Source organism: Rattus norvegicus, chromosome 17 (assembly GCF_036323735.1).
Source record: "Rattus norvegicus strain BN/NHsdMcwi chromosome 17, GRCr8, whole genome shotgun sequence".
Classification (NCBI taxonomy): Eukaryota; Metazoa; Chordata; class Mammalia; order Rodentia; family Muridae; genus Rattus; species Rattus norvegicus.
Genome location: NC_086035.1, coordinates 9,155,394 through 9,180,265, shown reverse-complemented (window position 1 = coordinate 9,180,265; position 24,872 = coordinate 9,155,394). Strand labels below are relative to the sequence as shown.

General features: G+C 56.5%; 2 protein-coding genes and 1 long non-coding RNA gene across 9 annotated transcripts; 2 read left to right on the top strand and 1 right to left on the bottom strand.

Annotated features, from left to right (window-relative positions):
- Window positions 1-1,451: 1,451 nt before the first annotated feature.
- Prr7 (proline rich 7 (synaptic)) lies at window positions 1,452-9,861 on the top strand. 3 transcript variants are annotated; one of them, XM_006253652.5, is made up of 3 exons: window positions 1,452-1,591; window positions 8,494-9,142; window positions 9,298-9,861. In XM_006253652.5, the coding sequence occupies exons 2-3, from the start codon at window positions 8,731-8,733 to the stop codon at window positions 9,693-9,695; spliced, it is 810 nt and encodes a 269-aa protein (XP_006253714.1). In that variant the 5' UTR covers window positions 1,452-1,591; window positions 8,494-8,730; the 3' UTR covers window positions 9,696-9,861. The 3 variants fall into 3 exon arrangements, with proteins under 3 accessions (XP_006253714.1, XP_063132757.1, NP_001102586.1); XM_063276687.1 differs by lacking the exon at window positions 1,452-1,591 and adding an exon at window positions 1,880-2,963; NM_001109116.1 differs by lacking the exon at window positions 1,452-1,591 and having other exon boundaries at window positions 8,731-9,142; window positions 9,298-9,855.
- Window positions 9,862-10,144: 283 nt separating this feature from the next.
- On the bottom strand, window positions 10,145-24,537 carry Dbn1 (drebrin 1). Of its 5 annotated transcripts, none has more exons than XM_006253655.5 (15): window positions 24,272-24,512; window positions 19,837-19,892; window positions 19,146-19,258; window positions 18,869-18,943; window positions 18,604-18,750; window positions 18,374-18,451; window positions 17,996-18,147; window positions 17,855-17,918; window positions 14,285-14,344; window positions 14,065-14,188; window positions 13,161-13,298; window positions 12,672-12,842; window positions 11,576-12,258; window positions 11,180-11,282; window positions 10,145-11,010 (listed from the first exon to the last, which is right to left on the bottom strand). In XM_006253655.5, the coding sequence occupies exons 1-15, from the start codon at window positions 24,355-24,357 to the stop codon at window positions 10,940-10,942; spliced, it is 2,121 nt and encodes a 706-aa protein (XP_006253717.1). In that variant the 5' UTR covers window positions 24,358-24,512; the 3' UTR covers window positions 10,145-10,939. The 5 variants fall into 5 exon arrangements, with proteins under 5 accessions (XP_006253717.1, XP_006253718.1, XP_006253719.1 ...); NM_031024.2 differs by having other exon boundaries at window positions 10,438-11,010; window positions 11,180-11,285; window positions 24,272-24,410; XM_006253656.5 differs by lacking the exon at window positions 13,161-13,298 and having other exon boundaries at window positions 11,180-11,285; window positions 24,272-24,537.
- Window positions 19,241-24,185, top strand: LOC134482675 (uncharacterized). The gene is made up of 3 exons (XR_010059076.1): window positions 19,241-20,669; window positions 21,256-21,334; window positions 21,563-24,185. It is a non-coding gene; the product is annotated as an uncharacterized LOC134482675 (long non-coding RNA).
- Window positions 24,538-24,872: the final 335 nt, after the last annotated feature.

Below are 24,872 nucleotides of genomic sequence, written 5' to 3'. Positions count from 1 at the left end.
ATGTGACCACCAGAAAAGCAACAAAACACAGCTGTCTCTTAACTATTCAGTCTTAACTTTTTCTTCTTTTCAGAGCTGAGGACCTAACCCAGGACCTTGGCTTGCCTAGCAAGCGCTCTACCACTGAGCTAAATCCCCAACCCGAGTCCATGGGATCCTGGTCAAATTAGAAACCAGTCCAGTGTATTGTGGACCAGCATTTTCGCTAGAGGCCTACCTTTGATGGCACCCATGGGTTAGAGAGCAACAATTATCCCCTTGAGACCTGGTAGTTCACACGCAGAAGAAGGGACTGAACACCGGGAGGCTGTTTGGAGTCTCCCCTTCCCCACCCCACGGCGTGAGTTAGTTCATTGGCGGTCAGGGGTCCTAAATGTCACCTGTGCGTTTGTGTTTACTTGCTTGCTCACTTCAACTAGAGATACTGGGAATGACGTTTTTTTTTTCGCTGGGGATGCATGGTCGAGCAACATCTGAGCTATAGAGATCATCCACACCACCATTGGGGGGCAATGTGCCTAATGCCAGCTTCTGAAACATCTGGAACCACCTGTGACCATAGTTTAGTTCTGGGTTCACTGGTTTTTTTTTTTTTTTTTTTTTTTCCTTTTTCTTTTTTTCAGAGCTGGGGACCGAACCCAGGGCCTTGCGTTTGCTAGGCAGGCGCTCTACCACTGAGCTAAATCCCTAACCCCGAGTTCACTGGTTTTATGTACCCTTTCCCCTTGGCCTCCAGTTTACTCAAGATCCTGGCTCTCAGAGCCATAACCGTCCCAGTTGACACGGTGGGAGGTGCTCTGGGGCGTTCACTCTCTATGGCTCTGGGGCCATAGAGAAGTTGAAGTAGAAACGGTAAAAAGGCAAGCACAACCGGGTCAAACTTGTATGAAGACGGAGCAGGCTCTAGACAGTATCCCTTGGGAAGAAAGCATGCTCATGAAGCTGTAGCAATTTAGCGCTCAGGTGGGTCTTTGTGTTGCTTCTCAGTAGTATGTAGGAATGTATACCTTCTGGAACGTAATGGGTGGGGTCCTGAGTTGGGAGGAAGCCACACTAGGGTGCTGACTTCATCTAACCCCTGCCCCCATTACCTGTGCCTTAATATGCCCAGGTTGAGCTGTGTGAATCTCTGGGTTCGTTACCTCAGCTGCTCCGCTAAGCATCTGGCGTCTGTAACCGCAAAGCTCCGGTGTGTCCTTCACCCCCAACCCCTTTTGGTAGCCTGTTGCCTAGAGCTGGACGGAGTGTACTTTTTCTGTGCTGGGATGCCCTTGGTATTGCGAGCCCACATCCTCTGTGCTGCGCCTGGGTGCGGCAGGTGGGTCCGGAGTCCCACCCACCCCTTCCCTCGCAGCAGCTTCAGCGGCGTGTGGCAGGGGGTGGGGGGTGCCTCTGTTGGCTGCGCGCGCGCGCACGCCAGGCTCAGCACGCGCCCGTGCGCGCGCCCCGCGCCTCCAGCCCAGCGCTCGGAGCGGCTTTCGTTGCCACTGTCTGCTCCCCGGGGCCGCTGCCTTCTCCAAGCTTGGGGTTCTGTCCGCTGGGCCGCTTGCCCCGAGGCAGGAAGACGAGTTCGAGGAGGATGCCTGGGCCCGTGAGTACCGCGACGGCTGCGGGCCGGGCGGGAACAGAGCGCGGGCGGAAGATGGTCTTCGGGCCGATGACCCTCCCTGCGGGTGGCTTGGAACCCTAGCCTGGTATCGCCACCCGGACCCCGATTGGGACAGCGGGCAGCCCCTCCCCCAGCCCACACCGGAGGGAAGGAAGGAGGGGAAAGTGAGCGAGGGAGCCCGAGCCGGGCGCGAGCCGCCACCAGTTCGCTTGGAAACCGTTGCCACAGCAACGGGGTTGCGCTCCCCGGCAACGCGACTGCGGGGTGGCGACGCCCCCTCCCCCACCACGGCCGGGGGCGCGGGAGGGGGGGAAGGGGATGCACTGTGGAGAGAGCATCGCTCTTCTGGCCGGTCTGGGTGTGCCTGCCTCAGCACGTCGAGGGTGGGGGTGAAGGAGAGCGGCTCCGTGGGCACGAGCCGGCTCCCACGTGGCTGCAGTCGTCGCAACAGGGCTCCCAGGGTGGCTGCAAACGTGGAGGCGGCCCAGACCCTGGGCCTGCCGCGGGCGAAGGAGGCCTGGAGGTTGGGTCTGGGGTCTCTGTCTGGAAACTACCATTGCTAGTATCACCACTAGGGTGGTCTCCCGTTCCCTTGAAGCATGGCCTAACCCAAAAATCGTTCTCCGGAGGTGTTTATTATTTTTTTTTAAACTAGAGAAGAGGAAAGAAGCTAGCAGTGTCCCTTCTCATGGCCAGGGCATGTGCCAAATCATGGGCCCGCGGTGGGCCTCCGCTTGCTGTCCTAGCCACCGTTGTCCAGGGAGGGATAAAAGCAGAGCAAAGGACACTGCTGACCCAGGAGAGCTGAGTCCCAGGCCAGATGGGAGCGACCCAGCTCATTGTCTGGACCACAGTGTCCCTTTCTTGTCTGTGCACAATGCCTTAACTGTGTAGGGTGGCATGGAGGTTGGCCTGCAAAGAGGCCAGGGCCACATGGAGGTGCCCTGCCCAAGGGAGCTCCTCGAATGGCTGCTGAGTCAGAGGAAATGACCTCTGGCTCCCTTCCCAACCTCCCCTCCCCTCATCAGACAGTGTTCTGGAGAGAGAAATGGCCCCCCTGCCAGCAGGACCTGACTCAGCAGATGCCAGCCCTGACCACAGACTTCAGATACAGCATCCCTGAAACCACAACCAACCATTCCTAGGTTTCTCTTTCTATCCAGTGACATATCTGTGCCCAGGATCTGGGGCATTTGAGGCCTTGGCATAAGATTCCCTTAAATGGATGCTACCTGGGAAGTCAGGCAGGGAGACCTGGGGCATTAGTCACAGGTTCCTTTCATTCTTTGCCTGCTCTGTGTGCAATCTGAGTTCTACAGCCACAGTCGCCTAATCCTTAGAGCAGTTGTGCAAGGTAAGTTTCTTACCCCTGTTCTAGAGATGAAGACTCTTGGGGTTCAGGAAGTAAGGGGACTTGCCCAAGGTCAAACACCAGTAAGCAGTATCCTGGGTTTCCAGTGCAGGTCCCTCTGCTGACATAGCCCCTCTTAGCCATGTGATCCAGTCAGGAAAGGATGGAGATAGAGCTTGCCAGAGGAGCGTTCTTAGCCTGCCTTCATGTTCCTCCAGTAAGGAAGTTCCCCATTTCCAGCCTTGTTACACCTTTCCCTCTTCCTGCTGAATCAGCTGGCTTCTTTCTCCCTCACATGCAGCACAGGGTGTGCTAGTGATAAGCTGCCTTCTTGTCTCCTTCCTCCATTTTCTCTCCTGCTGACTCCAAGCCTCAGGCTGGTTGCCTCAGCCCCCTGGGAAAACCCCTAGCCCCTCGTCTCTGGTGTATAGCAGCTCACTGGCCTTTTATGGCTTGTAGTTCTAGCCAGTCTGGCAAATCCAGATCCAGACAGTGCTCCAGCCCTGTGGTTAGACAGACCAGTTCAGAGACTGGGACCCTCTGCGGGTCCTAGGGGCAATGGGATGAGGTGCCTGCTCCTTAGTTAATGTCACCATGCTGTATGTGGACTTCATGTGTCTAGATCATCCAGTTTCCCAGATCATGCTTAAAACTGACCTTTGTGCAAATGCTGGGAAAAATGAATGTTGAATCATTGGCCAACAAGACACATCCATGGATTGTGTTTAAAAAGTTGCAGGTCTTAACTCTTGACCCTGCATGCAGGCCATAGTAAAGTGGGGGATTTCTGCTGGACCACCCTCAGGTGCTGGCCTTCAGCTGGCCACACGTTGGTGTGTGCATTAAAGTGTTTTCACATCAGTTGTGTCCCTGGCCCCCAAGACTGACTCTGGCATTGTCTGACTGGTTTGGGTTGTTTGTTTGTTTTAGGCCTGCTTATTCCCTTTGTGACTGAGTGTTTTGCCGACAACTGTATCTGTGTACCGTGTGTGTGCTTGGTCCCTGTGGAGGTCCGAAGAGGGCATCCGATCTCTGGAACTGGAGTTACAGATGGTTGTGAGCCACACCATGTGAGTGCTGGGAACTGAAACCCAGTCCTCCATAAGAAGAGCAAGTGCCCTTAACCACTGGGCTGTCTCTCCTGCCTCTCAGCCAGGTCTTAGCATTCCAGTTCTCCAGGTAAAGAAGCCACCTTAGGTGTGGGACTAGGGTGGGATCCCAGGGTTAACTAGGGCAGAAGCAGGTTCCTCTCAGCGCTCGATGTGTTAAAACGTGCTGCTCCTTCTGAGGCACAAACATTATCTTTCCCTACCACGTGGCCTCCTCCTTTGCAAGAGCCAATCACATCCACGGGGAGTGAGGGACAGAGACACTCAGAACCTCAGAAATGAGGTTTTAATTTGGGCTTGAGCTTTCATGGCCCCCTTTCCTCCACTGCCCCAGACAGGGCCAGAGCTGAGGCATGAGGGCCTGAGGAAATCTGTCACCACTAGTCTCTGGTGTCCTGTGGCAATTCCCTTCGGCTGGGGTCAGGTCACAGATCCTGCTGAGATTACTGGGAGTGAGACTATGGCAGGCTGACTCTGGGGGACAAGTTCAGCTCTCTGTGGCCTCTGTACATCTGTGTCGGCGTGAGTAAGAGGTGTAGAAATGTCACCTGTGCCCCCAGCATGCCTTTCCTGCCATGACCGGGCCTCTTGAGTGCTGCAGAGACCACAGCTGTACAGCCTGGTGACACCTTCGTGACACTTGCAAGGACAGGTGACAGCCACTTCCTCCCTCCACCCTGGGCCTGTACGCCATACTACATCCAAACCACTCTGTCTCCTTAATATCATTTTCCTTGAATTCATAGATGACTGGGTTTTTGGTTGTAACGCAGCCCGACTACCTGTCATGGCGCACCTTTAATTCCAGTACTTGGGAGGCAGAAGCAGGTAGAGAGATCTCTTTGAGTTCCAGGCCAGCCTGGTCTACATAGGGCCAGGCCAGCCAGAGCTACATAACAAGACCTTGTCTTCAAAACGAAACAACCCCACCCCTAGAGGCTAAGAGCTGGGTCATGGCTTTTTTTCAGTGATATTTTCCAAGATGAGCTATACACTAGTCCAGCTTCTGAAGTGTTACTGGACACCTCCGGTCACTTCCACAAGTGGCCTTTAGCTACTGTGTGCCAGTTGATCAGGCCTTTGTCAGTTCTCTAGCACAGTCCAAGATCACTAGGCTTTATCCTAATCCAGGCTAGGCCCATGAGGTAGCTCAGGGTAACCATGTCCAGGGAACAGTGGAGGAGGCCAAGAGGCCCTGGCAGGAATTCATTCTGGAGACCATGATGTAGGTCACGGGGTTTCTCTGGCATCTGCTGGAAAATTGTTAGAAATTTGAACTCTGAAGCCAGTCATGGTAGCTTTTGCTTGTGAACTCAGCTTTGAGGAAGAGGGAGCAGGAGGATTGTGAAGGAGTTCAAGGCCAGTGTGGGTGACCTAGTGCAGACTAGAGATGTGAACACTTAAATCAGGTGGTGATGCTAGCTCTTGGGACAGGCTCCCCCTCCACGTAGTTCAGACACTTCCCAAATCCACCAGCCACCCCCAGCCCAGAAGCAGACAACTGGGTGATCTTTGCAGAAGTGAGCACAATCCTTATCTTGGGGATTCCTGAGGAAAACACGTGGCAAAGTGGTTAGGGAACGCCTGGGGCCTTGCTTTCTTCCCTGGTGTAATCCCAGGATGGTCTAAGAAAACCCAGTGCCTCAGATGCTACACAAATCAGGATGGAATCCTAAGAAATGTTTAATAATCTGCAAAAAGATAAGGCGAGGGGTGGGGGGAGAGGAAACCCAGTGAATGAGGAACTTGACCAGTTGGGAGGAGGGGTCCATCCGAGGGCGTGGCTCCCAGCAGGGGAGGTGGACAAGGGGCAGGTGTTTGCCCTCAACATTGTGGAGTCTGCAGATCCCCCAACTAGGGCCAAAGCGAGCACAGAGGCAGGAAGAGCCTTGGGCCAGGGGGCTTTGAAAAGTTTGGCCTGTTCAGTAGAGCATCTCCAAAGATCTGCATGACCCTCTTGACGTTTATGGACTGAGCAATTATTGTGGTTATACAGGAGAGGCTGCAGGCCAGACTGTGGCCCTCTGTAGCCCCCTGCAGGAGAGGGGTTAGCATTAGTTGGACACTGGAGCCTGGCTGTTGTCAGGGGCCAGGCCAGCCCTGTGTTCCCAAGGAAGAGATTCCTCTGACCCTCAGTTTGCACCGTGCAGTGGACAATGGCTCTTACTCCTTGCCTCAGTGACAGAAGCACACAGAATTGGAGTTCATTCTTTGGAGTCTGGCCTAACACCCACTCTGCTGAGCTAGGTCCCCTTAGGGTATAACTTCTGTACTTTACTCTGTGTTGAGCCTGAAGCTACCACTCTCTCTCCTTGTAGTACTACTTACCCATTCCCTGAGCTATACCACGGGCGGGCCAGCGCCTCAACAGGAAGTTTGGCGACTAGTTAACCTAACTACCAGGTGTCCTATGGTCTCAGGTGCCCAGTGCTGACAAACGCTGGCCTTTCATTCACATCTTGCCATGTGGAAAGTGGACAGCAGCTGATTCAGATTCAGATTAAACCCTAGCACCTCCTTTTAGCTGTGTGGCACGAGACAAGGATCTTGTCACTTCATCTATCAAAGGATGGTGCAACCAGAAGTGACAGGTTGATGTTAATGTTCTTAAGAAAGACTCTGCATGAAGCCAGATGTGGTAGTGGCCCATGCCTTTCATCCAGGCAGAGGCAGGTGGATTGCTCGAGTTTGAGGCCAGCTGGGAGTACACAGTGACACCCTGTCCCCAAAACAACAAAAATCTACACGGAAAGAAGGAATGATTTCTGATGACCCTGACAGATTCCTTTAAAGCTTCCATTTACCATAACACCATGTTGTCCATGATAGCTAGTCCCCTGGGCTCAAATCATCATCATTGCAGACCCACACAGTCACCCCTGACTCCTGGCAGATACTTCTAACTTAGCAAGCATCATTACCTCCAACCACGGAAATACTTTCTTTAACCCTGGACCGTTTCTGCCCTTTTGCTTGAAACCTCTAGCTTGTGCCTGTTTCCTCTGAACAATCCTGTTCCCGAGGGCTCAAGGAAAGAGAACAACAGATTTAATTAACTCCCAGTGACTGGCAGCATCGTGTTTTTATCTGGGCTTCATCACCATGGCAGCCTCATGGTGGGGTTGTCAAGGGGGCGGGCAGAGCTATTGTTCCTACCCTTGTCTGCTCTGGAACGCAGGCCCAGGAGGATAGGACTGGCACGGGCACCAAGTGACACATGGCTGAAGGCAGCCAGAGAGTCAGACAGGAGCCATCTGGGGAGATGGGGTGGCCAAGGCCTGGCACCCTTTCAGCCTGAGCCTTAAGCCAATTGTGGCCACCAAAGCTGAGTGAGTGTGGGCGCGCCAAGGGCAGGCAGTTCCTTGAAGCTCCTGGAAAGCCATCCTCCCCACAAGCTCAGTGGGCCGGGACTTGGTGGCTAGGTCTAGGTTCAAATTAGCGCTGCGGTCTGTGCAGTTAACTGTTCTTCCAGTTCCCAGCCGTGAGTTAGCAATAATCTCTTACCCAGAGGGTCATGTAAGCTGCTGGTAGAAGGTATTCGAGAAAAACCCATTTCTATTCCATAGGAATGGTGACCTGTCTGTTGCTTGCCCCTTAACTAAGCAGTCAGGTCTCCCAACTTCTCCCTCCCAAACCCCCACCCATGCAGAAATGTCCTCAGCCCCCTGCTGTAATAGGAGGTGAACCTGGAGGCCTGGGTTGTGAGTGCAGGACTACGTGGGTCCGAAGGACAGATCTTATTTTCCACCCCACTACAAAGAGGAAAGGAATTGGTAGAAGGAAGGGGGAGGGTTAGAAGTAAGAGAGGTGCAGCCAAGTGGGGTTTGCGCATGAGTAGGTGGTGCGGGAAGTCGAGTTGGGGCTAGAATCCGGCTGGCAGAGGCGCCTAGAGGAAGGAAAGCGGGACTGGCCCACGCCCAGAGCACGGTGTTGGGAGCAGACAAAGGCCGGTCGGTGGCATGCAGTGACAGCCACTGGCCAGACTCTTACAGGCGTGGCTAATAGTTGGAAGCAGTGCAGGGCAGAAACTGGGCTCCAAGCGGGCTTGGGGTGGGCCTCCAGGAGGTGCTCTGCCCTTTTCCTTGCCCCCAAAACACGATGCCGGGACTACTCCAGTGCCCTGGTAGTCACAGCCTCTGAAACCACCTCGAAGCTGGACCCTGGGGTCGCGGGCGGACTCTGCGCGCCCCCTGCTGGCCGGTCTTGGGTCGCGTCGGCACGCGGTCGCCGGGTCCCGATTCGGGGAAACCCTATCGGGGAAACCTCGGGGCGTGACGTCATTCCTCGGTGACGTCACCCAGCCCCCGGGGAGTGCGGGGGTTCCCACCGAGGAGGCATCCCCGGCCCTGCGCGGGACGCGGATGCAGGCCGGGAGTCACCTAGGATCCCGGCGAGCCTCGCTGAGCCCTGTGTCTGCCCCGCAGGTCGCTCGCGGCCCCGGGTGAAGCAGGCCCGCGCCGGCCGGCGCCATGGAAAGGAGAGGGAACCACAGTTGCCCCCCGCCGGCATGCGCGCCCATTGAGCCCCGCCGCAGGCAGCCCCCGGCCGCAGGTCCCCGAGTGACACTGGCGGCACCTGGGAGCGTGGCGCGGCCCCGGGGCCACGCCGAGGAGCCCAGCGTCCAGTAAAGCTGACGAGGACCTGCCGCTTGCGCCGCAGCCATGGTGATGTCCCAGGGCACCTACACGTTCCTCACGTGCTTCGCCGGCTTCTGGCTCATCTGGGGTCTCATCGTCCTGCTCTGCTGCTTCTGCAGCTTCCTGCGCCGCCGCCTCAAACGGCGCCAGGAGGAGCGACTGAGGGAGCAGAACCTGCGCGCCCTGGAGCTGGAGCCCCTCGAGCTTGAGGGCAGCCTGGCTGGAAGTCCTCCGGGCCTGGCGCCGCCACCGCCACCGCACCGCAGCCGTCTGGAGGCGCCTGTGCACGCGCACTCGCACGTGCACGTGCACCCTCTGCTGCACCACGGGCCGGCGCAGCCGCACGCGCACCCGCACCCACACCATCACGCACTGCCGCACCCACCGCCGTCGCACCTCTCCGTGCCGCCCCGGCCCTGGAGCTATCCGCGCCAAGGTAAGGCTGCGCTCTGGCAGGCAAGCGCTCCCTTCCCGTGCTGGAGGCTCCCACCCTTAGCACCGGGAGAAGCGGGCTGGGGTGGTGGTGGCTGGGCGAGGCTTCTGCCTGGGGCCGGCGGCTCCATCCTCACCAGCCCGCTTCCCGTTCCGCAGCGGAATCGGACATGTCTAAGCCGCCGTGCTACGAGGAGGCGGTGCTGATGGCCGAGCCGCCGCCGCCCTACAGCGAGGTGCTCACGGACACTCGCGGCCTCTACCGCAAGATCGTCACGCCCTTTCTGAGCCGCCGCGACAGCGCGGAGAAGCAGGAGCAGCCGCCTCCGAGTTACAAGCCTCTCTTCCTGGACCGGGGCTATACCTCGGCGCTGCATCTTCCCAGCGCCCCGCGGCCCGCCGCCCCCTGCCCTGCCCTCTGTCTGCAGGCGGACCGCAGCCGCCGTGTCTTCCCCAGCTGGACCGACTCAGAGCTCAGCAGCCGAGAGCCCCTGGAGCACGGAGCTTGGCGCCTGCCCGTCTCCATCCCCTTGTTTGGGAGGACTACAGCCGTATAGAGGGGCGCTCGGCGTCCCGAGCCCCACGGGCGAACTCCTAGCCTGACTGCGAGGCTTTTTAAATGCTTCCCTTGGACTGCAGGGAGGGGTGGGGGGAGGGAGGGATTTCTTACCCTGTTTGTTACATTTTGAGGATAATAAAGGTGTGTGATCTGCTTTGGTACAAGCGGAGGGGGATACCAGCTGCTTTAAGCACAAGGTGCTAGTGACCGGGCATGTTGGACCTTAGGGAAGTGCCCGAGTCCTGGCCTGGGGGCGGAGGGCGGGCATACGGAGTTAGCCCTGGGAAACCAGAGGTTGCTTCTTAAGGGCGGGATGTTCCGGCTCCTTTTAACCAGCTTTTGTGCGCCCCCTGTAGCCTCGGAGGTGATAGGAGTTGGGACGCGGGTCGTGAGGGCCGGCGCCCACGCCAGATCAACCCCTGGAGGCCCAGAGCAGCAGGCCCGAAGGGATCTGGATTTCTTTATTAACAGACATGAGCACGACCCATTACATAAGTTTGTGCTTAAAAAAAAAAAAAGTTAATGTGAAAAAGAACCCAAGCAGAGAGGAAGGAATTGGGGAGGGGCCACCCAAACCACTGGGTCCCATCAATAAACCCTGACTTGAATCACGCCTAGGACCTCCAGCCTGGGACCTGCCCGGCAGGAGAGGGCGGGAAGCCAAGGGGCCCCAGGTGGGTCTGATAATTCCTTTCGACCAAGCAGCGAGGGTAAAGAGAAGGGGTGGGGTCCCAGGGAGCCAGAGCCCACGAGCCATTTATTGCCATGTTTTAAATTTCGTGCAAAATATCTGAAGCCCTGGATAGAGAATACAAAGTGATATTTTTTTTCCAAGAAACATAAAACTAGGAAAAGTGATGGGGGGGAACATTTTCCCACCAGAACCCCCGACCCCCACCAGGTCCCAAGCAGGGTGAGGCCTCCACCCTGGTCAGCTGAGCAGGAAGGACTAAGCTACAATCTGGTCTGGGCAGGAAGGGGGTGGAATCTGCAACATTGTTTCAACTACCAACGGGAGGAAAACCAGTCAATTGTACAAGTCTATCAACTTTTAAAAAAAAGAGAAAAGCTGTAAAAGTCAGGCCCTGTGGGTAGAGAAGCAGACAGGTCCCCGGCCAGTGCCGGAATCCAGAGTGGGAGCCAGGCGGGGCTGCTGCTAATGCTGGCGCTGCAAGCCGGCTGGCCAGAGGCCACTGCAGGTGGGCAGCCTTGGCGAGGGCAGCCAGGGGGCAGTCGCCACTACTAATCACCACCCTCGAAGCCCTCTTCCTCTTCAGGAACTGGGTCTGCATCCCAGCAGGTGATGTCGATTTCTAAGATACATTGGGAGAGGAGAGAAGGCTGGGTAGATCCATCAATGGTGCTGCCACCACCACCACCCCCAACCTCTATAAGAGCTGTGCCAACCGTGTTTAGTGACACCACTAGCCCTCCAATCCCATCCGGAAGCCAGAATTCCCACCATTCATCCGGGGATACTACCTGGAGGCTTGTTGTAGAATACAGGAGGTGGAGCCTTTGCACATGGCTCTTCTGATTGGGCGAATTCTTCCTCCTGTGACTGACTGAAGTATCCTTCGCTGGCCTGCTGGGGTTTGTTATTTGTTTTTGGTTTGTTTGTTTATTTATTTTAATAAAAGCACCGGTCACCAGGCCCCAACTGTCAGGACTACAGCTGATCTATCAGGCCTGAGCCTGTTTCCCCAGCAACCACTCTTGGAATCCTGGGTTGCTAGGGAAACACAGATGCCTGCCAGGGAACAAATGCAGGGATGGAGAAGGGGGAATAGAGCTGCTTCTCAACGCGGATCTACAAGCAGTCAGCCCTCCCCCTCCGCACTGACCAGTGTCCCTCCCACCAGGCTCCCCCTGTCCCACCTGGGTCCCCTCCTTCTGAGTGGTCTCTCCATTGGTCAGCAGATGAGGTTCTGGCTCCAACTCCTGCTCCAACACCTGATCTACCTCCTCTAGGGCTGAGGGCATAGTTAGGACCTGGGAGGCAGCCAGCGGCTCTCCTTCGGCTTCCTCCTCTGGGTCACAGAAGGTGGCTGGAGGTTCTGGCAGCTCATCGAAATTAAGAAGGTTGGCACAGCCTTCGCCCACTGGTGGCAGCGGCTCCTGAGCTGCCTCATTCAACAGAGGCACCTCTGCCAGGGAGGCCTCAGCACCTGAGGGTGGGGTGGGCACCCTGGGTTCAGCCTGAGGCGTTGAGGCCTCTTCCCCGTTACCAGGCCACAGATCAATGAGGCTGGCGGCGGCAGGGGTGACGTTGTCGGCAATAGTGGTGGCAGTAGTGGCAGTGGTGGTCTCGATGGTGTCAGCTGCATGAGCATCAGCTACTGAGGTGACAGAGGCATCAGGCTCTGGAGAGGCCGCCAGGACAGCCTGCTCAGGAGATTCTGTGCACATCAAGTCCTCCGTGGGGCTGCTTTGCAACAGGGGAGGTTCCTGTGCCCGAGGAGGCTCCTCTGCACAGCCAGCCCAGACCTGAGGAGCTGCTGCTACTTTGGCCTCCTTGCAGACCTCTTCACCGTCCAGTCTGGGAGCAGACTCCTGGGCCTCTGTCGCACACGAAGGACACAATGCAGTCAGTCCCCTTGAGGAAGGACAGATGCCCTGGGCCAGTGTACCATGCCCTGCCCACCCACTGAAAAGAGAGGAGTTTGGGACTTCTGGGCAGGACCTACCACAGAGGCATCTTTCAGCATCAGTCATACCTCCCGGTCCTTTCACCCACTCTTTTTAAACCCCTGGGAGGAAGGCCACATTCCTCAGTGATGAGCCAATGAGGTTTAGAGAAGTCTGACAGCAACACCGGGGCTGTCCTCAGCTACAGCCACATCCTTACCAGTGTAGTGTTGGTGATGGAGTGGTCCGGGTCCTTTGAACTACGTTACCGTGGCAACCCAGGGTCTCCCCTCCCCCCGCCCAGAGACTGATGGAAGAATGGGAACCGGTGGAGCCCTTCTCTTACCTTGAGCTGGTGGGGGTGGTGGAGGTGGGGGTGGAGGCTGCGAGGATGTGACCTCATCCAGGGCCCTCTCGATCTGCTCCGTGATGGGGGTGGAGGCTGTGCTGGAATCAGATGGGCTCCGGGTGGGAATGGGAGTGGGCGCCATCCTCCGGTGGCTGTCCAGGTGACTGCCTGTGGAGCAAACGTCCAGGCTAGTGAGTGAGGACTTGGAGCTAGGTGGACTCGGGACTATCCACCTTGTGTCTTGAGTGCGGGTGGGGGCTGTGAGCTCCCCAGGCCCCCCAGGGGCCAGATTACTGCTCCAGACCCTGTAAACCAGGCCGCTGGGGGCCAATGCCCTACAGGGCCAGGGACAAGAGGCAGGTAGTACCTGCTCTGGGGACAAACACCAGCAGTCGGCAGTCAGGCTGGGGGAGAAAGGGCGAGGGGGCTGCTGGGAAGCGGGGCCCTCCTTACCCCACCCTGCCGAGGCCTGGGGCTGCTACCTACATGGGAGGGAGGAAGAGAGGTTTGGGGTGCGGTGGCAGGTGATATAGGGAAAGGGAGTCCGTGGAGGGGAAGAGGAGGAAGAGGAGGAGGAGGAAGGCCCACTGTCCGATGCCTTTATGAAAGGGCAGTACGGACGACCTGCCAAGAGAGACAGACAGAGAAAGAGACAGAGGACAAGAGAGGGTCAGTCTCCCCCACCCCTGCCCCAAGGCCTCACCCACCCCCAGGGCCAGCCCTAGATGTCCAAGCCACCTTCAGCCAAGGTGCACATTCAGCCAAGCTGGGCCACAGCCGCCAGCCATCTGATGCCCCCCACCAGATACACGCATGGGGACACACACAGCCAGCCTCTGTGTAGCAGCGTGAATGGGTATAGTCTGCCATGCCCCTGGAACCCCAGCAACATGACCAAGCACACAGTAAATGCAAATACTCAGAGCAGCGGACAAGAAATGGAAGGGCGCTTCAAGGGGAGGAGGAAGCCACACAAGGAGAAGCGAACAAGCGAGCCCAGAGAACAGCTGCTCCAGGGAGCTCACACTGAAAGGTCAAAGCAAGATCCCACCAACATGCATCCAAAGCCTTCAGGCCGGACCTAGTCCAGCCCTGCAGGGAAGCTTCCGACACCAGCAGTGTGTGTGAACCTTCACCAAACTGATCAACAGGCCTTGAGTACCAGCCATTACTCAGCCAAAGCCATTTGACAGTGCCCCACCCCCCAACCCAGCCCCTCTGGGGGGGTGCTACCACCTGGAGAGCTGGGTGTGGAAGCACACGGAAAGGGGGGTCTTGCCTTCTCCAAGGAGTCCTTGGGAAAGGCTTCTTTTCCAAGAAGAAGTCCCAAAGGGATTTAGGGCCACAGTCTGAGGAGTACGGATCGGGCAAGGAGGGCACCAAGGACTACCTGGTCGGTGGTTGAAGGGCGAGGGTGCGTCACAGCTGCCACCAGAGGCTGAAGCCACTCGTTCCTGCTGTCTGAAGAACTCCCGTGGGTTATCAGGCCGCTGGGCAATGATGGCAGCTGCCTCCTGAGGGCACAAGGGAAGAGTTAGAGAGCTGGGCAGGGCTAGCCGTCTGAACCAGCCCTTGCCCATCTGTCTCACTTGCCACTCCCCCGCTCTCACCTCCACCTCAGATTCCGACTTCTTCATCTGGGACTCTTCCTCTTCATCTCGCTGATCACCCTGGAAACCAGAGGGACAATGTCCTGAGCGTCTCTTCCCAACCCAGCAGGATCTCAAAGCTGGCACTTTGCTCCTCTCAGTACCCAGTTTCCACAGCCTTCTCTTTCGATGTCTGCAGCCACCTCATCCCCAGACCAGTCAGGCCTTGAGTATTAGACTCATTCACTTCCCACCTCACCAGGTGTCCAGGAGCTTCTAGAATACTCCAGGTCCTTGAGCTACCTTAAAGCCACACAGAGCACAAGCTGAATATGGCCGGTGGACTGGGTGGTGTTGTGATGCCCTATCTTAAAAGCATGGATGTCTGTTCACCACGTGTGTGCAGTGCCCTCAGAGGCCAAAAGAGGGCGCTGTAGCCCTAGAATTGGAGCCACAGATGGCTCCCAACATGTGGGTTGCCAGGACTTGAGCCGAGATCTTCAGGAAGAGAAACTGCTCTTCCCAGCTGAGCCACTTCTTCAGGCCCCAAGAGCAAGGTGTTAACCCCACATAAATCAAGCCGCTATCACTAAGCTGCTATCGGTTTCATACTGAACTGAAAAGAGAATCTGGTTTCTCATTTTGTCATACATGGGATTGTACCCAGGTCCTCACAGAAGCCAAGCAAATGCCTTAGCAGTGGCTACACCCTTTTTATTTTGAGCCAGGGTCTCATTAAACTGTTAAGCTGGCCTTGAACTTACGGCTTTACCACCTGCCTTGGCTTTTGTTTTTTAAGATGGAATCTCTCACAGTCCTCTGGGTATCTAGTTTGTTTTGTATTCCCCCTCTCTGGCTCTGTGTGTCCCACCCTGGGAGTGGGGGGCGAAGGCTTGCTGGACAGCGTTCTACCTCTGAGCTGCGTACCCGGGCCCCCAGTTTCCCAACACCATGGTGGACAGTCATCCGGAAGCTGCCCTTACACTGGAGCCCTGATGCCCAGTTCACTGCAGACCCCCTGCCCCCACTCCCTAATTTCCATTTGGCCATTTCCTGGCTTATGTTTTAAGACTGAAACCCAGGGCTGTAGGTGGGCGGGCCCCTTACTTGGCTACATTCTCTCTTCCTCAGACTAATCTAGACTCCTTCATATCTCCAACCACACCATCTATCCCGGCTCCAACTCGCCCACACACTCTGCTAGATGTGGACATGATGTCTTCTGCATGCTCCAGTTACAGGCTAGAGTACTCATCCCGTTTCCCAACCCCGTGTTTTGGCATCGGAGGTCAGCTCACGTCTCCCGAGTGCCTGACCTACCGTCAGGCCTCTCCAGTTTAAGGCCTCTCTCTGCTCGGCCACTAACTCCTGAGCAAGAAGCCCCTGGTTCATTCAGGTCGTTACCTTTTCTGGGTCCCCTCAGGGAGTTCCCAGTAGATACCACAGACTACAGAGCATTGTGTTTCCTGTTTCTGGGGTCACTTCCCTCACCCTCTGTGAGCAACACAGGATGAAGCCCCACGTCTGTGAATGACCAGCACGGCTGGTATTGTTCAACGGAACTCACTACATGAAAAGTCTCTTATTTGACATCTCCTGCTGTTTGTGGGGCAAACTGGGCAGAAGGGGCTGCTAGAGAAAGGGAAGAAACTAGGTGAAGAGCAGAACTTTCTTCTTATATTTTAAGACGGGGTCTTACTTTTTAGAACTGGCTGGTCTGGAACTCATAATGTAAACCAGGCTGGCCTTGAAGTCGCAGTGATCTGTCTGCTTCGACTTTCCTGGTGGTGGGATTACGGGTTTGTGCCACCACTCTTGGCTCTGAGCTCTGCCTTTGAGCATAGAACCTAGAACTTACTTTGCTGCCACTAGAGAAAGGAGCAGACGCAGGCTGGAGAAAGCATGACTTCTGAAGTTTGGATCCCCAGCAGGACACACACTGAGCCAGCAGAGGCAGACCCAGGGGCTCCCTAGCCAAGCAGTCAAGCTATACAGTAAGCAGGTTCAAAGAGAGAACCTGCCTCAAAAAATGAAGTCGGTAGCTACAGAGGGAAACCCCAGAAGGTAACCTCAGGCCTTTACAAGTGCATGATGGGAGGGGTTGGGGATTTAGCTCAGTGGTAGAGCGCTTGCCTAGGAAGCACAAGGCCCTGGGTTCGGTCCCCAGCTCCGAAAAAAACCAAACCAAACAAACAAACAAACAAGTGCATGATGGGTAAATACGCTGTCCACAAATGCACAAGCACCCATGAGCACTCACGCGCACACACACACAATAAAAGGAGCATGCGTATCATAGAGGCTTTAACTGTGAACAATGTCAACACCACAGAAACAAGTTAGAGCTGTGGGTAGGAGAGAGAGGGGAAGACTCAAAGCACCGTTGTGCCTAAGCATTCTGATACATGAGAACCCAAGGCCAAGAGGGAACCATCTATCTGGAAAGATAGCTCGGTGGTTTGGAGTACTTGCTGCCCTTGTAGATGACCCACGTTTGGTTCCCAGCACCTTTGTGCTGGCTCACAACCATCTGTAACTCCAGTTTTAGGAGAGCCAACATCTAAACTCTGCAGGCACTGCATACACACGATGCAGGGGCACACATGCAGGAAAAACACTCACATACATGACAAAAGTAAATCTAAAACTCATTAACAGGGGAGGAAGCAGTACAGTGCCTAAGAATTCCTAAGTTCAGTCATTTTAACTGGACACTGGTGGCACACACTTTTAATCCCAGCCCTTGGGATGCAAAGTCAGGCTGATTTTTGGGAGTTTGAGGACAGCCTAGTCTACAGAGCAAGTTCCAGGACAGCCAGGGCTACAAAGAAACCCAGTCTTGAGGGTGGGTGGGTGGGGGACCATTTTAGAGTGCTAAAATTCAATTCAGTGGGGCCTTTCTCGGAGGACCTGAAATCAAAGGGGCACAGCTGGCTACAATGTTGTTACTTTCCCATGGGATACCTTGAAGCAGTAGATGAACTCTGAAGAAAAGCAAAACTTCCTCGGCCATTGCTTAAGATGCTGATAGGTGACAAAGATGAAGGGCGAATCCAGAAGTCACTACACTAGTCTACTTCTGTGTGTGCACGCACCTTTGCGATCCCTACAAAACCTGGCTTTTTCAAAAGTCCTTGCTGTGAACGGCTGTGCAGTATAGATTAGGAACAGTGGAAGAAGAGGCTGCTCCAGAGCTTGCCTATGTCCCTAGTAAGACCAGCCTAAGCTCACGCAGGAGCTCTGAGTCCTTTCATCACAAAGCCTAATTCTCAAGTCCCCCCAACCCCAACTGCAGAGCCCATGACTACTAATACACCCCAAGTCCCCCGGATCTCAAGGGGGGAAGCGATGGAGGAGCCAGGTTAATGAGGGGCTGAGTCAAGGTGGGTCTTTTTTTCCAATTTGGAGAAAAGCACCTAAAAGGAGTTTTGTTGTTGTTGTTGTTTAGTTGTTTGTTTTCCACACAAACACCAGGTCCCCACAGGACAAGTGCTGGACCTGACACTCTGCTGATACGAATGCCCGTGCACGCTCTCAGGGGGGAAAACACACGACCCTGGGCAGGCACAGGAGCCCTGGGAAATAACTCACAAAGATAGACTGATCCTTTAACCTCCTCTTGGCCTCTTCAGCTTCCAGACTCTGCTGTTTCCTCCTGGAACGAGAAGTGCAGGAAGCCCCCTGAGTGTGGGCTCAGTGCGGGGTGCTCCTCTGCCTTGGGCCTGACTTTACCTGTGCTCCTCGATCTGCTGCTCCCGCTCTCGGTAGCGCCGTTCCCGTTCCTCCTGCTCCTGCCGCTCCTGCTCCATCCGCTCCTGCTCAAACCTGAGCCTGGCGTCCAAAGCCTTCTTCCGCTCCTCCTCCTTCCGCAGCTCCTCCTCCTTCTGCACCCCACACCCAGGAAGGACAAGCCCTGAGCCCAGGCTAGCCTTGGCCCTTCCAATCTACTCCCACCCAGGCTGGGGAGGTGGCCTTCTGGGAATTAGGGGGATGAGCCCTGTGTGCGGGAGACCAAAAGGGTTTGCTCTTTCAGCCCGGAGAGGTCAGAGCTACCCTGCAGGCTCAGGTAGGGACACCTGGGCGTGAAGGCTCAGGGACGGCATTGCCCACCTTGGCCTGCTCCCAAAACTGCTCACGGTTAATCCGCTTCATCTCCACGGCCGCATCCGTCTTCTGGTAGGTGGTGCCCTGCAGAGCCAAGAGCCTGGGTGTGAGCACGAGAGCAGACCAAGCGAGCGGTCACATGTGCAGAATGAGGGCTAAGAGGGCCTGGGGTGGCCCGATTGGGGACCAGGTCACACAGGTGACACAAGACCAGCCTGTCCCGGGAATACACTGACCACCGGCTCAGCATTCTCATCCTCCCGAAGGCGCAGGCGGTGCAGCACTGGGCTAGAGAGCCGAGCCAGTCCATTGGAGAGCCGCTGCCCAATGGCGCCAGCATCGATATCCTCCACACTGCTGGCATTCACAATTACGTCAACGCCCTTCATAAAAAAAGCTGTGTTCAGGTGGCATCCAAACACCCATTACCAGCCCCCATCTGCGTACAAACCTGGCCCTAGGTGGCTCACCATGCCCGCCTCAGACCCAGTCCCCACCTACCTGGAAGAATTCAGCCACCTTGGCCACATGGCTGGCACAAGCACATTTTCGGGCATCAGGCACATCCTCACCAACCTGCAAGGTACCCAGTGAAGGGGGGGGAGGACGGGGGTCAGGACAGGATGAGTGGAAGAAACAGCCTGAAGGCGTGACAGCCTACGGGCCCAGAGAACCAGTTCCCAAGAACTAGTGCAGGATTTCTCCCCAGCAGTGGCTATGGGTGGAATGTCACCGCTCTGGGGCCTTCAGCTCCCAGCCCCATCCCACAGCTGCATACCCAGTTGATGAGCACATATTTTGGCAAGGCAGCCTGGGAGTCCTTGACGCTGCAGAAACCGTACATCACTTTCTGGTTCTCGAAGTGGCCTGAAAGCTCCTGCAAGCCTCCTTCTGGGGAAACCAAGAAGGTGTTGGGACAAGTCATCTTCTCCTATACCCTTCCCCCTACAAGGGCCTAGAACTCCCAGGGGATTTCTGTTCTGCACAGCTGGAGGCTCAGGCCTCTGTGTAACGAGACAAAGGGGCAGACAGGATTCAAGCTTTGCCTCTGAATCCTCCTGGGCCCGATCTGAGGCGGGACCAAAGGAATCTGTTCACACATCTTCATTTCTCAGGGATCACACCTCTCATGTCTTACCAGGTGCTGGTGCCCAGCGAGGCACGTGAAGCTTTCCTTAAGGAAATCTTCCAGCTCTAAGAATAGCACTGAGCCAGACCCACCCTACCAGGCCCCTTCCCTTAGCTGTATGATGTTTGGGCAAATTGCTTTTTCCTCAACTTTGTCTTCCCAGAAGTTCAACAGGAAGCAGGAACTCTCTCTACACTCTGAGGAATGCGGGGATGACCAAGAGGAAGAAGGACAACCGTCAGACAAGCGTGGGTCTGCTGGACGGAGGCAGGAAAGTGGGAGGGGACCGAAACAAGCAGAGTGGGTGGTGGGACGGAGAGGGAACGGCTGGAATTCTTACCTCCTGATGCTGCAAGCTTGAGGTCATCTGAGCCATCTTCGTAAGTGTACAGAGCCCTGAGGAGAGGGAGGAGTGGCTCAGAACTGTCAGGATCTAGGCAGCCAATTTTGGGTGGAGAAGGCACTAGAAAGGGAGAGTGACACCAGAGGGGGCAGGCAGGGCAGAACAGGATGAGGAGGGGTAAGCTTTGATCGTTGGTGGGTCATGAGGAGGCCAGGCATCATTTCCGCTGAGTCGGAGACCTGGGTCAGATGGCAGCCAGGGAGTGGTGGGGGAGAAATCATTGCCTAGTCAGCTCATCGTCCGGCCCTAGCCCTGGCAGCCCACAACTCAGTGGAGCGGGTGTGCGATGGAGGCTCCAAGGCAACGGTTCCTTGGTTACCGTTCCCTGGCGACCATGATTCTCATCCCTCATTGGCCAGAGCCAGGAATCTACCTGGTGCGTGCCTTGGTACCCGCCGCCCCTCCCCCTTTTGGGAGGGAGAAGAATCTGGTGCTCGATGCTGGGCATCCCCTGGTAACCATGGCAACCCAGCAATTGGCACAGAAACCAGCCCACCAGAGCTGCATTCTCCTCGAACACAAAGGACCCCAGGGACATCCTCAGAATCAATCTCTCCCTCTCTGAGATGGGGGTGAGGTCGCTGTGATCACTCCCTGTCTCTGACCCTAAGATCTCCTGGTTTTCCAGCCCCGAGGCTGTCCCTGTCCTCACTGACGCCTTCTAGGACTACCATATAGACTGAAGCTGACCGAAAAGCTTCCTTCCTTCCTAGCCTTCTTTGCTCTATTTATTCTTGGCAGGCATACTAAAGCATCCATCTCATGGAAAGGTAATATAGAGACTTCCCCTGAGCTCCCCTCAACCCATCCCGATGCAGGCATCAAGCTGGAGACACATGGAGAAGGGAATCTTGGTCCCTGAGAATTCAGAAGGGCACAGAACCTTCCTTCCTGGTCTCCCATTTCCTATCTAAGTCAGGAGGCTGGGGTATGTGAGAAAAGGAGAAAAGCAGAGATAGAGGAAAGGGGGGAGCAGGGAGGAGGAAGAAAAAAAGAGGGGGAAGAGGACAAGAGACAGGAGGGAAGTGGAGAAAATAAAAAAATGGAGGAGGGAGGAGAAGAAAGGAGCAAAAAGGGAGGAGGGGGGAGAGGAAGGAAGGAGGGAGGGCCTAACCCCATGCCCCAGGGGTTGCTGGCCCCTGTTAAGATGGCCAAATAGCCCCCGCAGCCCCTCCCCTTCCCATACCCCTCCCTGCTTTTCCCCACAAAGAGACACAGGTGGGCTGCATGTCTTGGAGCCCTTGGTGCAACTGCTCCCCCAGCCGCTCCAACAGCTGTCCCACCACCTGTCAGGCTGCCCTAACCCATGGCCAGGAACAAAGAGCCCTCAAAGAAACAGGGTGTCTCCCTCTCTAGTCACAGATGAAACACTGAGCCAGCACCAGGAATCCTGGCTCCTTCCAAGACACAGCTCCGGCCATCACATCTCTCTGGGGTAGGCTGCTCTGTCTCAAGACTCTCTGAAGCCCCTTTATGCCCACCTACCTCCAAACCGCCCCTCTTCCCCGATAGGGCCACAGTCCTTCCTCCGCAGAGGCCAGGCCTCATTCAAATCCTCTCAGCTCTGCTAGCCCACCTCTCCAAAACGACTGTGCATTGACACCCACACTTGGGTCACACTGGCTCGCGGATTCAGTTCTGAGAAACACGTTCTGCCCTACAGTTGCACTTGGGTTTTCTGTACATGGAGACCACTCAGGACACCACTGCCAGCTTCAGTCTGAGCTTCACGGCCCAGAGCTCAGCGAGAATGGGGAAAGCCATCTGCACTAAGTCCCAGACCCTGCCGGACAGTTTCTCTAACATAACACAGGTGCTCTGGGACTGGCAAGTAGGAGCTAGGAAACATCAGGACAAAGTAGAAGAGGAGAGGACTATAGATGGGACACACCTCACCAGACCCTGGAGACAGTCACTGGCAGTGACAGAGACTGTCCTGTCAGTTTGTGAAGGCAGGGACTCTGACTGTGCTAACAAATACTGCTGCCTCCGTCCTGGGTCCAGCACAAAACAACACCACAAGGGATCTGTAATGTTGACACAAACGCTCATCCACCATTTAAGCCGGAGACACTGGACTAGGGCAAGGTAAGAGTCCGACTTTAGCATGGACACTAGCAGTGAAAGGTTGAAGACCAGCGTGCTCTCAGTGAGCTAGAACTGGAAAGGCCCCGGAGACCCCTAGATGGACTCTGCCCATCCCCCTCTTTTCTCAGAGTACTTGAGAAGAGCAGGAACTTCTCACACAATGAATCACACCATAGCCAGGGTTGGTGGTGCTGGCTTTTCCCACTACACAATCTGACTTCCCCAGTGACCTGCTTACAGCACAAGGATGGTGGTCCTTAAGAGACCCTGCCTCCTAGGGGGTCAGCAACCCCAAGCTCCGCCACACACACACACACACACACACACACACACACACACACACACACACACACAAAGTCAAGGTAGCCGCAAGATGCCAAATATCCGTGCCCCAACGTTTTAACCCAGACACCCCTCCTGCTGGACTGATAAATTCAGGGTCTGTCCTGAGCCTTGAGATCTCAGCCAGCTCCGGGTTGCATGATAAGAGCTGAGAGGAATCACACCATCTTCAGTAAGATGCAATCCTCGCCACACTTTTACAACATGCTGTTTAGGCCCTTGGAAGTAAGCAAGCAGATATGCGAGGGTACATCTGCACATATCCCTCACACAACCCAGACGGGGCTGGCAGAGGCCAGGGCTGAGTAACTACCTCCCTTTGGCTACACGGATGTTGCTGGTGGTGGAGGCCCAGGCCTATTCTGAGCAGGATGTGGGGCAGAAGTAGTTGGCGGCCCCTGTGTTGGGTTGCCAGTGTTCGGCTCTCGAGGGGTTAAAAGATACAAGGTGTTGTCTACACTCCATGGACCACAACTGAGAAGGAAGGGTTCTGGCCAGTGTTTCTCCTCAGGCAGGGCCACTTCCTCAAACAGGCTCCTCAAACAGGCCACTTGCCCAGATTGCCTCCAATGATCTCAGCCCCCCAGGGGCAGGGCTGGGACAACAATGTGGAAATGGTTTGTGCTTGTGCTGGCCTCTCCTATAACTGACCTGCAAGACACAAGAACTTGTCTCCTGAGTCCATCCCTCTGGGCCTGGCTGCCGGCCAGTGCTGCAGTACCCATGGCTTGAACGCATGGCTATTTTGTTCTGTCCTCCAGCCCCCCTACCCGGCTGCCCTAGGGTGAGAGTGAAGCCAGCCCAACTGGGGGGGGGGGTCCCTCACTGTTAAGCCCTAACTATTCAGCCTCTGTTTTCTTAACGACAGCCTACTTCCAGCCTGCCCAAACGAAAGGATCCAAATACAAAATGGGGATTTTTTTGGGGTTTTTTTTTTTTTTTTTTTAGAACAACACTTGGGGGCTGTGCTCAGAAAGGGGCATTGGAGCCCCCTGGTTTTCAGTCCAAGGCAGGTGGTTCACACCCTCCTCCACCTCGGGGTGGAGAACAGCCGGGGAGGGGGAGAGAAGCCATCCACTCACACCGCCCCAATCTGAGGCTGACAACCCCCTGCTGCTGAGCGAAGAGGGTAGGGTCCCAGAAATCTACTCATCTGGTGTCTCTCTACGGGGCCTCCCTCCACGCTTCCTCCCAGATGGCCACCTAGCCAAGCTGCTCCGGTCCATCTCCTGAGTCGTTTCCTGCCTAGCTGCCTAGTCCCAGCGATCTCCTCCTCCAAAAAGGGAGAGGGCTCAGCCCTGCCTCTTCCTCTGCGATCCGTGAGGGATAAAGAAATCACTTCGTGATTGCCATGTGGCAGTGAACCTCCTTGTATCACACCCTAACCTAGATGTGCGGGGAGAGACAACCCTGAGAAGCCCCCGGTGGGCGGGGCACGCTGGCCCCCAGCCCTCGGCGCTCCTCCCCCGCCCTAGCTTTCCTTTGTGCTGTGGCCCGGCCGGCTCCGCTAGCTGGGTCCCCGCCCCATCCCCACCCGGTCCTCGCCCGCTCGAAGGTGGCGAAGGTGCCCTTGGCTGGCCCGTGCACACCTGTCCCCCGGGCCCGTGAAGGGAGGCAGGGTGGGAAGGGGGATGGGCTCCGGCAGGGCCGTAGGACCCCAGGCCCCAGGTCTGGGCTCCACATCCGCGTGGCTGGCGTCCGGCTCCCGGGTCCCCAGTGCGCCTAGGGCGGCCTCAGGGCGCCCCGGCCCGCACGCCCAGCCTGGCCCGACCGGCCCCTCCCCCGGCTCGCACAAAGGCAGCCCCTCCCCAGCTCTCCCGGGCCGTTGCACCATTTCGGGGTCTCCCCCTCCCTTCCCGGTGGCAGAGCCTCGGGGAAACAAAGGCGCGCGGCGGCCTGGGGACAAAGGGGCCGGGGGCGGGGGCGGGGGCGGGGGGCTCACCAGTCGGCTGCACTCTCCTCCCGGATCACCTCCTCGTACGCCGCCAGCAGCTCCAGGCGGTGGCCGCTGAAGCTGACGCCGGCCATGCTGCGGGCCGGACGGAGGCCGAACGGACAGACGCACGCACGGGCGGACCGACCGACACCGGAGGGAGGGAATGAGGGAGTCGCCGCCGCCGCCTCAGAGCCTCTGCAGCGCTGAGAGCGAGCGAGCCAGCGGCCGGGGGAGGGGAACCGGCCGGCGGGGGGCGGGGGGCGCTGGCTCCGCCCGGCTCACTCCCTCGGCTCGCTCGGTCCTAGCGCCGCCTGGGCCGGGCCCAGGGGGAGGCCCGCCCCCCCTTCCCAGTTTGCCCCGGGGCGTCCCACACACGCCCCTCGCCCTGCTGGCCAACACCCGACACTGAGCTTCCACTCTGCTCCCAGGGCCAGTCCCATGCACCTGTCTTGTCCTCGTCCCCAACCTGGCAGCACACCCTCATCCCCAGCCATAAACCCACCAAGATTCCAGGCCCAGACATCCTTCTCCATCTCCCCAGAATAATTGACCCAGCCCAACACCCTTGATTCATTTAACTCCAGCCCAGACTCACCCCATTCCTGGG

What these genes read in the sequence shown, in the direction of transcription:
- Prr7 (XM_006253652.5), top strand. Translation starts at nt 8,731, where the DNA reads ATGGTGATGTCCCAGGGCACCTACACGTTCCTCACGTGCTTCGCCGGC. An exon ending in CTGGAGCTATCCGCGCCAAG is followed by an intron (nt 9,143 to 9,297) that starts GTAAGGCTGCGC and finishes CCCGTTCCGCAG; the next exon opens with CGGAATCGGACATGTCTAAG.
- Dbn1 (XM_063276771.1), bottom strand. Translation starts at nt 24,357, where the DNA reads ATGGCCGGCGTCAGCTTCAGCGGCCACCGCCTGGAGCTGCTGGCGGCG. An exon ending in GAGGAGAGTGCAGCCGACTG is followed by an intron (nt 19,893 to 24,271) that starts GTGAGCCCCCCG and finishes CCCTCTCCTCAG; the next exon opens with GGCTCTGTACACTTACGAAG. An exon ending in TAAAGGATCAGTCTATCTTT is followed by an intron (nt 14,345 to 17,854) that starts GTGAGTTATTTC and finishes TCTGGTTTCCAG; the next exon opens with GGTGATCAGCGAGATGAAGA.